The sequence below is a fragment of the Ambystoma mexicanum genome, chromosome 2q, assembly GCF_040938575.1.
Source record: "Ambystoma mexicanum isolate Mex_15411 chromosome 2q, UKY_AmexF1_1, whole genome shotgun sequence".
In the NCBI taxonomy this organism is placed as follows: Eukaryota; Metazoa; Chordata; class Amphibia; order Caudata; family Ambystomatidae; genus Ambystoma; species Ambystoma mexicanum.
Genome location: NC_090924.1, coordinates 363,315,116 through 363,327,619, shown reverse-complemented (window position 1 = coordinate 363,327,619; position 12,504 = coordinate 363,315,116). Strand labels below are relative to the sequence as shown.

The 12,504-nt window shown below is 46.6% G+C and overlaps 1 protein-coding gene across 1 annotated transcript in view; it reads left to right on the top strand.

Moving 5' to 3' along the window:
- The window catches only part of UBFD1 (ubiquitin family domain containing 1), a 391,487-nt gene that overhangs the window by 31,787 nt on the left and 347,196 nt on the right, over positions 1–12,504 (top strand). Inside the window, exon 2 of the mRNA XM_069647393.1 lies at positions 8,027–8,413. Coding sequence (XP_069503494.1) covers positions 8,027–8,413 — 387 coding nt within the window. The remainder of the gene's footprint in view (positions 1–8,026; positions 8,414–12,504) is intronic.

Genomic DNA, 12,504 nt, shown 5'->3' with positions numbered 1-12,504 from the left:
CCAGCCACTCCTGGGAATTTCTGTGTGTAGTCCAGGAAAGGGGCCCATGTCTGGGCGAACCTGGCTGTATTACCAAATCTGATGGCTGATTTGTTTCGGCCGCTACTATTTCCCAGCACTTAGACCACCACATTTGTGTGGCTGGGCCTTCAGGGTTTTTCCAGAGTCTAGCGATGGAAATCTTTGCAGCATTTAGGAGGTGGGAGCATAAGTCTGCCATGATTCCTGTTAGGGGGAATTGGCCCTCTCCTGTGGCTCCAGGGAGGACGATTCCCGGGTCCCATGGGATCGTGAGTCCAGTTATTAGTTTGATTTATTCGAGAATCTTTTCCCAGAATTGAGTGGCTTTCGGGCAAGTCCAAAGTAGGTGAAACAGCGAGCCTGTGTCCTGGCATCCTCTCCAAAATTGTGGGGGGATGGCCGGATTGTATTTGTTCATGATTTCTGGAGTGTGGTACACCTATAGCACACTTTGAATGCGCCTTCTTTATTTGTTATGCATTTTGAGCTTCTACCCGCACGGGTCCAGATGTGGTTCCATTATTCCTGTTCAATAGTTTTGCCAACGTCTTTCTCCCATTTTAACATGTAGGGCTCTTTTTTAGCCGGGTCTGATCCAATAGTTTGTATAGCGTCAATATTTTCCCTTTGGGCAGGCTCGCGGTCAATGTTCTTTCAAGGGCTGTTGGGTCTCTACTTCCATGTTTCTTGACGAGTGCGCTAGACAGCCAGTGCCTGAGTTGAGTGTATCTGAACCTTTCCGATTCTGGCACCTGAAATTTGGTTTTACAGGCCTCAGAGTTCAAGGGATTGCCATTTTCGAAGAAGTCGGTTATGATCATTAGTCTGCCCTCCCGCCATTTGGTGAAACTATTTGGTATGGCGCCAGGAGAGAAGTCCGGGTTGTCCCAGATTGGTGTGAGTGGGCCCATTGAGCTTCCGCATTTCCATAGGCGGGCGGCAGCCTTCCAGCTTCCCACTGTATTAGTCGCTGACGGGACCTGGGTCCCTGTCGTTTTTGAGCTCTCATGTGAGGTAGTGCCTCATTCGGGGAAATGCACCAGTCTTCTTCCAATTTCAGCCATCTGGGCCGATTAGTAGTTGTTTTCCAGGCAAAGGCTTGGGGAAAACTGAGCTGCAAGGCAATACCTGGTTACGTCCGGGATACCCCCAGGCCACCCACCGCAGGGCTGCGCATAATACGCCGTGGGATCCGCGCCTTCTTACCTTCCTAGACGTATTTTAGGATGTCCCCCTACAGTTTGATGATGGCTTTCTTTCGGAAGGGTATTGGAAGGGCTAGGCACACGTACAGTAGTCTCGGGGTTAAATTAATTCAGTGCCATGATTCGACCGAACCACAAGATTTCCTGCGTTTGCCAGCGTTTGGGTCCCCTCTTAACTCTTTGATCAACAGTGGAAAGTTTGCTTTATACAGTTTCGGTTGAGCTTGTGATCTTGACCTCTAAGTAACTTATCTGGGATTTGGCCCATGGGATTGGCAATACGGCCTGTAGTTCCTCCTTGAGACTTTCCGGAACGTTAATGCCCATTGCTGTGGATTTCGTCACATTTACTGTGAGGCCTTCCAATAGAATTCCTCTTAGGAGGTGGTATCGCCCTTCTGGGTCCCTCTTTGTTGTGATCTGTGTTAGGGGCAAGCTGCCGCTGAGTAAGATGGCCACTCCTCTCTTCTTTTGGTTTGCAAAGTAAAGTTTCGGGTAATGACGGAATTGAATTTGTTTTTCGTCAGCTTCTATGAGATGAGTCTCTTGGAGGTAGGCAATGTCGGGCCCGAGTTGAGTGTGTTCCATTAGTTTTCACTTCCTTGGGGAATTCAAGCCTTGTATGTTCCAGGTCGTTATAGTGATTGTTTCATCTCGGGATCCCATCGAGGAAAAACTATGGTGCCTTGCTATGGTGTCTCCCATTGAGGTGTTTCCATCTCGTCTTGGATGCTTTTTCTTCTGCAGTGTCTCCTCCCCTCCATGCCGCACCCCTCCACTGCCCCTTAATGAATAACAGGACTTCCGGACCAGCCTTCAGCCAGTGGGGCAGGCGGCTGGCCCAACCCAACGCGTCAACTTTGATGGAGGCAACAGTACCTCTTGAAGTTCTGGTGAAACAGGATTGAGTTACATCTCGCGCATCTCCGGCTCCAGAACCATGGGGGTGCCAGCTGGACCGGGACCCAGCGGGTGCCGCAGGGCGAAGCGCCAGTCCCCAGGCCGGCCAGATGGGAGGACCGAAGAGGCCTCTGAGTTCTTAGCCCTGCTGGGCTCGTATTGATGCCACCCATTTTGTGTAAGGTTCCGGGTAGCTGTGGGCTGCGGGCCTTGATAGAGCTAGGTATGTTCGAGGATGGAATGCCTACTATGCTGTTCTTCTTGTTCTTGGTCGCAGGGCCTCGAGTCTGCAGCGTCTTGTTGACCTGGGTCCAGGGGTTGGGTGGCTCCCGTCTCCCCTCCGCCCTGCCATGTGTGGGTTTATCGGGTTCGCCTGGTGCATCCTCTGCGTTCATAAAGCCCTCCGCTTCTTTGGGGGAGAAGATGTGATGGATTTTGCCTTCCCAGGGGAAGGAAAACGACGTGGGGAACCCCCAACAGTATGTGATCTTCCTTTCACGGAGCCATTCTGTCAATGGTTTCAAGGTTTTTCTTTTGGCAAAGTCTTGGTAAAGGGATATCGCCGCATCTATAAGTGAATATGGGGTGCACCTCTGGCTTCCAGCATGATCTCTTCTTTGATTTTATAGAAGTAAACCCTTACTAAGACATCAGGGGGGTAGCCAGTGCTTGGCTTCGCTCTAGTTTGGTGCACTCTATCGAGTTCAAGCGGTTCTCTGTCTGGGAGGGTTAGGATGAAGTGCAGGAGATCGTTCACGTAGGCCCCTAATTCCTCGAAGGCGAATGTTGTTGCATCTGGATCTATTTTCAGCATCTTCCTGCTTGGATCTCCAGGGCTTCGCATCTGGCCTCTAGTGCTGCTAGTCTGTCCTCCCCCTCCCCAATCTCGAAGTTTTGGTCGACTAGTGTGGTTTCTATTTCCTCCATTCTGGTTTCGATTTCCCCCAACACGCTTTTCTAGGTTTGATATCTTGCCTTTTAGTTCCTCAGTCGCTTTTTGGTATCCCTTGGTTGTGGCCGCCAGGAGATCTTGTTCAGTGCCTCTTTTGCTACTTCAGCAGGAAGTTTTTTTGTTTGTTTTTTTGTTTGTTTTTGGTTTGATCTGTTATAGTAGTTAACGTGGACTCGATTTTATTGCTTGGAGACTGTAAGTCATCTTTGCAGTGGGTAATCTTCCTCTCCATGTCGATGACCGCAGTAGAGTTGTATGATCCTTCATATTTTCATTAATGTGCTCATATAGTTTGGTGAAAGGGGCGATGAATATAACCATAGAGACCGTGACGGACGCCTGCAGGTCCCTTACCCAATTTATGTTGATGTAATTTGACAAGTCCTGACTAGTGACTTTGTTTCTGTCGTTATTAGCATTTACCTTTCCTTATTTTTGGGTAAGGGCGTTCCATCAGGGAAGAATCGGTAGACAAAGTTTCAGATAGAGAGGAGGATGAGGACTGACTTGCAGCAGGCCTCAGGTTATTCGCTCTTAACTCATTGTCAGAGGTCACTGTCGTTCTCAGGTGCACGCTGCAGGACTTGTGGTCCCCATTTGGGTTTTTTCCTCTGTGAGAATCTCGAGGTAGGAGAGCTGCTTGCTACGATTCTCCTGCGTTTCGCACAGCCAGCAGCTCTTGTCTGATGAGCAACAGGATGGCCTATGGTTTTTGTTTGGGCAAAGTTTGACCATCAGTTCCGGGAACTTCAATTTCCACATTTTTCATTTGCTGGTCCTTACCGATCCGAGTTGAGTCGGTTAACAACTTATCTACAATGTCTAATGAGTTGTGTCTGTTTTCCATAATGTGCCGGGGCAACATCACAAGAGCTTATTGAGTGACCATCTGGCTGAAAGGACATAGCAGCCATGGCGTGTGGCCCAGCCTGGAAATCCTATTTTTCTGTGGGCTCCGAGAAGACGTTATCACAACAATAGTTGGGATCACTCCCCATAGGTTTCGCAGAGGCGCTGAAGTAAATTGAACGTCTCAGCAGTGCAATTTCCCCTGAAGGTCTCACTGGCAAAAACAAGTTGAGATTCATATTTTGAGTCGGTGCGTAGCTTGGTCCCTCAGTAGTGCAGGGCATGAGTTACTAAGCGTTTCATGCCAGCTCTCTCAACTGAGAAACTGGTGTACGATACTTCAGAAAGCATGAATCATCAATGATGGGAGGAGAGTAGCAGGGGGCCCCCCTGGAGCCTGAGCATGTAGCTCCTCCCACTTGCTCTGCGTTCACTGGTGAAAGTGCAAGGACCGAGTTTGCCATGTGTTCCGAGACAGACTTGCCAGGTAAGTGTTCGAAAACTGATTTTTAGTTAAGTTCTTGGTCTCATTCAGAGCGCCGCAGGAATCTACAACTGCGAGTGACGAAGGGGAAGCACAAATGTCAACAGCGTCGCAGGCATAAAAACTCGATTGACTTACTTGCTTTATCCGACACTGAGGCTAGACTGGATCCAGCAGGTCCTCAGCAGGTCTAAGCCGTTTGAGTTGAGCCTGTGTCTTCGAAAAAGTTTGTGGAAGAGCCACTGATAAATCGTCATTTCTTAAAGGGCCGCTCCTAGTAGCACAGGCCACCACAAGTGAAGAGGAAGGCAGGGGGTCGACTGCAGGGCTGCACGGCTGCCTCAGACTTCTCAGACTCTGCACTGACTCCGCTCCCGCTTTGCGGGGAGAGTCTTTGTAGTAGCACACGCCCACAGTAGAAAGTGTAAGCAGACCAAGAGGGGGACAGCACACCAACTCCACAACTCCTCAGACTCTGCACTGACTATTTGCGGTGTGCTGTGTACTGCCTCCTGCTTCACTCGCGGTAGCACCTGCCTACTCGGCGATGCCTGAAACCATGAGCTGGTTTTAGCTACTGCTCATTGAATCTTAATTTTGAACCCTGAAATGGGTATCGGTTTTACTCGTACTAGGATGCAATTTATAACCCAAATGTCATCTGTACCCATAAATATGAAAAGGCTAAACCATTCTTGGATTGTTGTCTTACTCCTAAAACAATGGGATGTGCACTTAATGATGAAGTAGCTTCTATAGCTTCCACCTGCCTAGTCAAAATTGTTTGCACATGTAAGCAAAATGAAAAGCACAACTTTACTATCTGCGCTACCATAATTCAAAAGAGTAAAACAAATCGGTACTTTCAATAACGTTACTTGCAGAATCCAAAATAAGACGGTCTGTTTGCTTGTTAAATGTGCATATTTAAATCTCATATCAGAATGCCACATTCCTACTAAATTGGTGTATTTGGTGGTATTAGATTTGTCTGAATATTTGACCGAATTTGTCCTGTACTATTTGACCGAATATATTCGAACAAATTGGCTAATACATACCGAACATGTGGAGAGGAGGTTGCGGGGGTGTCCCCCGCTCTCCATGCTTGGAGTGTATTGGCCTGGTGGGTTGCGGGAGTGTCCCCCCCACCTCCGATATTGGAGGTGGGGGACAGGGGGGGAAAAAAGAAAGAAAAAGGGACCCTGCGGTGTCGGATCCGACCCGCATTAAAGGGACAGATCGGATGCCGAAGGGTTAAAGCAGATCAGGCGTATAGCGAGCAGGTAAGTAGGGAAGGGGGATTGGAGGGTGTTGGTGGTGGTGTTTGACCATATGAAAAGTGACCACAAGCAGACTTTTTTTAAAATTTCTTTTTTTTTTGTTGGTCAGTTTGCCGCGGTCACTTTTCACACACCCACAAACTTATTTTGTGCGGATATATGTACATATAACAAGGCTTGAAATCAGGATTTGATAGCAGGAGCTAAAAGTAGCTCCTGGGTATCCAACATTAACCAGTGACCAGGAGCTACTATTGGAGAACAAGGAGTTGGTGCGTAGCATTCCACTAATCTAACTTCCACATAAGATGCAAACATATACTTTTGTCCGTAATTCATGACTGCTTCTGTTTTAAATGGCATATAGGTATGGCCTAATGTTTGTTTATAGATTTCCCAAATGAAGTTAAATTCACATGGGTGTTTGTCCGGCATTTGTTGGGTGGGGAGGCAAAAGTAGCTGTTGGAGTCAACCTAACCAGAGTCTTGTAAGCTACACGCAGGAGATAAATGGCTCCCAGCTCCTCTCAATTTCGAACCCTGTTTAATTCAGCAGACCTCAAAATGCGCACTGGCAAGTAGCCATTGACTCTTGGCGAGCAAGATCTGCTCTGCTGTGCGTATGTGGACATTTGAGGGGGCAAGTGGCTTTTCATGCCTGGCTAGTGGCTCTTTACTTTTTTTCCCCCTGTGAAGGGAGGGAGAGAGAATATTGAAGTGACATTAAGGTGATGGTTTAATAAAGAAGTTTGTAACCTTTGACTCTCCAGATGTTTTGGACTGCATACCATAATACCTTCCCATTGATTAAGCTGGCTAAGGCTGATGGGAGTTGTAGTTCAAAACATCTGCAGAGCAATCGGTTGCAGACCCCTGGCCTAATGCAACAAAACCCTTGAGATTCAGCTAGTATTCGAAGCTGTGCAACCTGAACTCTGAGCTCACCCAGTTGTGCAGCCCATGAACAGTGATCACATCACTAGGAACTAGAGCACGCAGATGACAGCCATGACCTGTTGCCACGTTTCCTGGGGGCATGGCCCAGACCCTCCAAAGCCATCCAAACTAGCCATTGAGTCTGGCCTGGCCTGCAGCCAGAGACAGGGACCACTCCATTCCCATAGCAGGTCTGTAAAGTCTGCACCTGCATATAAAGAACTCAACTGAAATGACACAGTGGGTGCCAAAGACTCCACCGGCTCTGAGCTCAAATGGGAACACTCTTGCAAGGGTTTACATTTTCGATGTGGTGGTAAACTGGTCACAAACAAGCACAAGCTATAACTGAAAAAGTTCATAAGCCAAACGTCAAATAACTTTCGTTTTAGTTGAAAGTGCTCCTTGTACCACTTTTCACACTTCTTATGTGATTGTGATATGATAGGTTATTTATAACGCGCTTTAATACCCAGAGGTTTCTAAGCACAGACCCAGGATCCGAGCATGTGTTGCTCCGTGTTGTCTTGCTTCCAAGGCGAGTGCATAGCCGCTGAGCTATCCTCCCGGGATACACATTCTGCGCCTTTCATAGCAAGTTTCATTAGATGGTGAGTTTCGAATGGGCCAGCGTGTGTATGCCATCTAATATTTATTTTCTAAATGGTGGTTTTGTTCTCATGTTTGCTTTGCGTCCAGTTGTTGGTACTCAATGGGTGGTGATCGTTTGAGTTTTAGTTCCTGTGGTTGATGCCAGTGGTTAAACTCTATAGTCAAGTTTATGCGAAATGGGCGCAGGAGGTTTCCACTGCAATCTTCGACTTGGCAAGATTCTTTATTGTTCAAATACAGTGTGCGAGCAGACACCTGTTTCATTCAAGTTCTTCCCCAGGCCTCTAATTATTTGTTAATTGCGTATCCTTGCAACCGCCCGAAATTAAAGAAAAGAATTAGATGTCCGTTTGGTTTTCATGTGGATGCGTCCAAATTAGGTAAATCGTTTTTTCAGAATTTAACTCCTTGTTTGAGCCGGAATGTGCCTCGCGTGGATGTTGTGTGTAAAACTGTTTGCCGATTGGCTGATTTAAAACCAAACTGAAGGGTATATCTGGATGACAGATTTTTGTATTCATGCCAGTCGTATGAGTGTGATTCTTAATGTTATTTGAGCCCTTCGGAAGGGCTTTCCATGCAAAATGTGTCTGCCCAGATATTGTATTTTGACACTAAAGAAACTTATCAAATGTTGCAACCCTCAATCCTCCCTTTTTTTTAAATTAACTTCATTTAATTGTGTTTTAATTTGTTGTAGTTAAGTGTTAATTTGGAGCGGGAACTATCCATGTTCCATCTGATAGCCTGCATATTGATTGCTGCACTTTTTATTTCCTGGCAGATGGTGAAGAGCCGGTAATGGAAGCGGATGCAGAGAAGGTGCAGCGCTGCTGTGGGGAGATTGGAGACGGTGCCCAGACACTTGGAGACAGCAGTGCCCCAGCCCCTGCAGACAGCGCTGCCCTAGCTGTTGGGGACAGCGGTGCCCAGGCTGTTGGAGATGGCACCAGCCAGGCCCTTGTAGATGGCACTGCCCAGTCCACTGAGGGTGCCCAGGCACTAGTGGACGGGGAAATCGCTAAGGCCTCGGTCAGCAATGGCGGTGACTCAGAGACAGATAAGGAAGTTGTTGAGTTCAAAATCATTTGGAACAAAAATAAATATGATGTGAAACTTCCCCTGGATAGCACAGGAGCCAGCCTGAAGCAGACGATCCATTCTCTTACAGGTAAATGTGCCTTACAGATAAATAAAGAAGACAGTGCATGGTAACAGTTACTGCTATAGAAATACTTCTTTGCTTACCAGAACAACTGATATGAGCTACAAGTTATTTTGAACTTTTATCTTGTCATAGTAGCATGCATCAAATATAAAAGTTTTGATTTGTGGGTTGCAGCTTTTCAATGACTACAGTAGCCACACATCAGCAGTACTAAAAGTAATACCGTGGCAGTACTTATGCCGGAGGATTACTATGTTTGAACTAGGTGAACATGATCACTCATGCCAGTATATTTGGTTCCTCATTGGACTGTTAGTTAGTGGCTGTTTATAACGAAGTTGTCTTTTATAGTGCTGTTTCTACAACTTTGATGGCCTTGCTGTGTGTGGCTCTGAAAAAAAGTGGAGAGTGGGGGCACGAAGGATGTCCTTATTGGGAGTAAAAGATGTCAAACCTATGATGTTAATAGGTGCAGGTCAGAAGTACCTACCTGGTTCCTGTGTGCCAATCTCCTTTCTATGGATTTGACTGAGAATTGGCAATGTTATCTGTAGGCAAGAGCCAGAGAGAGGATAACAGCGCTTTGGGTCTGGTTGTCACTGATGTGGGAGAGCGTGGAAGGGCTAAAGAGGAGATCTTCGATAGTTTTGCTTTCTGTGGATATGCTAATGGATAGGCTTGTGGCAGCAGTCCGTGGGGGATTTGGGTGTGCACTGTAAGGTGATGGATCTTATTGGGAAGTCTGTTAGGGGAAGAGTGAAGTGCATCTTACGAGGCAAATCAATCTGCAACTTTGCACTCTTACCACTGGCCTCTTGATATGATGGGTTATTTGTAACGCGCTTAATACCCTGAGGCTTCTAAGCGCAGACCCGGGGTTCGAACCTGTTACTCCATGTCGTCTTGCTTCCAAGGCGAGCACGTTGCTGCTGAGCTATCCTCCTGAGACTTGCAGACTGGTCCCATCTCACTATCTCGCATTACCACTGTTGATCCCTCTCTTTAGCTGTCTCAAGTAGATGCATTGCATGTCGTGCAACAAAACAAGGATCTGCGAACTAGCAGATGAGGGCAAAGAGGCAGTCTGGAAACTCCACATGCTGTGTGTCCTGGAATGCAAGAGCTTGTGGTTCAGAGAAAGGGTTGCATAACATTTTAGGACCTCTGGCACCCATTTCATCTTCCTTCGAATGTTTGTGGCAGGCCGAGAGATGCCTCTCTAACAAGGCTTAGATGCTGTGCTCAGAAGCCTAACGGGACATTTTTCCATCATGGCAAAACACATCAGCAGCCACTCAAGGAATTTGTCAGATGTTCATGAGGGCAGCGGCAAGAATCCTTGCACATTTTGCCCAGAGGTCTACCCTGCTGTCTCACACCAAACTCCTGCCACAATGGGCACACAGCCAAAGGTCAACATGAAATCATCCCGCATCCTGGACTAATACAAAACTAGAAATTGCTCTGTAAATGATCTGTTAGAAATGTAAGGAAAAGCCAAACAATAACAAATTAGGGTTCATGGTAAGATCGACTACAGCTGTTTCTCGTCTTGGGTAGTCTCCCCAGGCATCAGTTTACAGAGGGAATGGAGAAACACTGAAAGGAAGTATCAGTCCTTATTCCCCCAACTAAACAAGAGGCTCTGGTCGGAGTGATAAAAGGTATCCGAAGGTGCCTGGTTTGGACAAATTATGAAGTGTTGATATTCTGTCTGTCATGAAGATACTGGTTTCCACCAAGTCTGTGAAAAATACCCATATGCTTCTTTCTCTCTTACAGTGAGTGCTTTTGCATCCAGCTGTGTCTTTGCCCCCTTTCTTCTTTGCATGGACCTAGTGTCCAGCTCAGTATTTATAATCTGACTAGATGGATAGTGTCTAGCACACTACTTCCTGGTCCACGGTTAAAGTGTCCCGGGTTCACTTAGAAGGGATATCATTCTCTTCCCACTATTGAGACATCATGCCTTATTTGCTTTTTATAGTGTGCCCAGCACCAACCAGCTGTTCTATTCCTACCAGGTGTGTTGGCTGCTGTAGCTCTTATAACTCATCTTAGTCACAGAAAGTGTCACACTCCCCAGGTGGTCCAAGACCTAAACACATTTACTAAGGTCCTGGTTTGGGTCCTTTTGTGGAAACCAGTGATGCTTTGTGTTTCGTTCCACATGTTGTTTTTTTTTTTTGCTCCTGTTGTACTGCTTTTCCTGCTATTTTCCTTCTATAGCTCCTCTCGCTGCTCATCCCTCTCTTCTAAGACTAGCTCATCCACCACAACCTTTTTATGTGCCTTTTTACATAAGACTGGATTGAACTGGTGTTGCTGTCTTCTTGCTTCCAAGATGAGCATGTTACCCCTTAGCTATCCTCCGAGACTACTGGCATCTTGTGCGAGTTTGCTTTCTAGGTGTGTTTGAATTGTTCGCACTGGGGTTACTGTTTTCATAAGGGCAATGTCAAGTGGTTGTTTTTTTTTTTTTTTTCGTTTTTTTTTTCAGCAGTTAGTTTAATGGTGGATGTGGGGGTTGTGTTTTTTGTGAGATTAGGCTGATCTGTTAGATCGTGTGAGGTAGGTCTGGGTGTCTGGGTATGCTGGAGAGTAGTCGCAAGCGGGGAGGGTTAGTGGGTGTATTGTCAGTTTTATTGTTGGTTCCGGGATTGCCGGAACTAACAATAAAATTATTGTGATTGGATTATCTTGGGTCACTGCTGCTATTGACGGCGTGCCCATTTTCTTATTTTCAATTGAATAGCCATGTTTAGTCGTTTTCTGAAGGTGAGGTGGTCTTCTGTCGTTTCTCCTTCAGAATTGTGTTCCACAGGTTAGCGATTAGACATGAAAATGCGGTTCCTCCTGATTTCCATTTGTCATACTGTTTCGATTTGGAGGTCGTCGTTTCTTAGATTTCTTCCTGGTTGGCAGCGGTTAATCTTGGCTTGGAGGAATTCCACTTGTTGTCCATGCAGAGGGCTTTGAAGTTGATGCAAGTGTTTTTTCCTAGTCCCAGGAGTATCCCTGCTGCTGTGGAATTTTTAGTGAGCCGTTCTGGCATTCCGAGGTAGAGGCTGTTCACGTAGTAGATTTAAATACACATGCAGGCAGCAGCTAAGTGGAGGATATGGGCAGTAGATTATATCTGCGGTTTCTAAAGGCTAGAAGTGCACACCACACAAGAGGAAGGGCGATTTAACGGGCAGTGGTGGATGTGACTAGGCTGTCACCTCAGCAAAGCACAAGCGGGTTGGCAGGTGTAGGTTCTCTGCTTGCCAATGCTCTGTCCTGCCCTTCAAGAGTTAACTAGGAGCCGCAGGTGCATAAGGACATCTTTATTTGGTTATGGAATCGGGACAATTGAGCCCCAAAGATAGATGTGATAAAAGGCTCAGGTAGGGGTAAGACAGAGCTCCAATGACAGTGTCTCGTTCAGCCGACCTCTCTCCGACTGTCATATCTAGAGCATCCAGCACGGACGCCACATTCAGAACTCTTGTGATCTCCCCATGCATGCAGAGAAGACGAGGCATGAAAAAAGTCCAACATAACGCGGGGCCCGTAGGTAGGGCTTGGTGAGGGATATGTTGGAGTGGCCTTTTTGGCACTGTGCACAGAAAAGTTCAACACACACACGTGCACATCGAAAAAGAAGACGAAATGTGTTTTCATAAATTCAAAAATCTTTTTTCTTCTAAAATCAAGCCTCTAAAACATCTTTAAAATCCTGCTAGACCTGCAGGTTGCATTACTTAGTTTATTGGCTCGCACTAAGAGAAATTAACTTGGCCCATGAAGCATTATTAGCAGTGTTACTGTCCCTTTTCAATATTTCCCCCTCCTCCTCCTGGGCATGTTGGATAGCAATTTCGTATGGACGGCAGGGAGAACAAGATGCCCCACATGTGAAATCACATTAGGCAACGCGAATGTTACTTTTGGATGAGGAGCTTAAAGATAGCAATAGCTTGTGGTCGGAGCTGGAACAGGAGTCTGTGACCCTTAATGTTTTGGATGCACACTCCTTCCTCCCCGTGATCTTCCAACATGAACAATGCTGGATAGGGCTTATGGGAATTGTAGTCCAACTCCTGGACAGC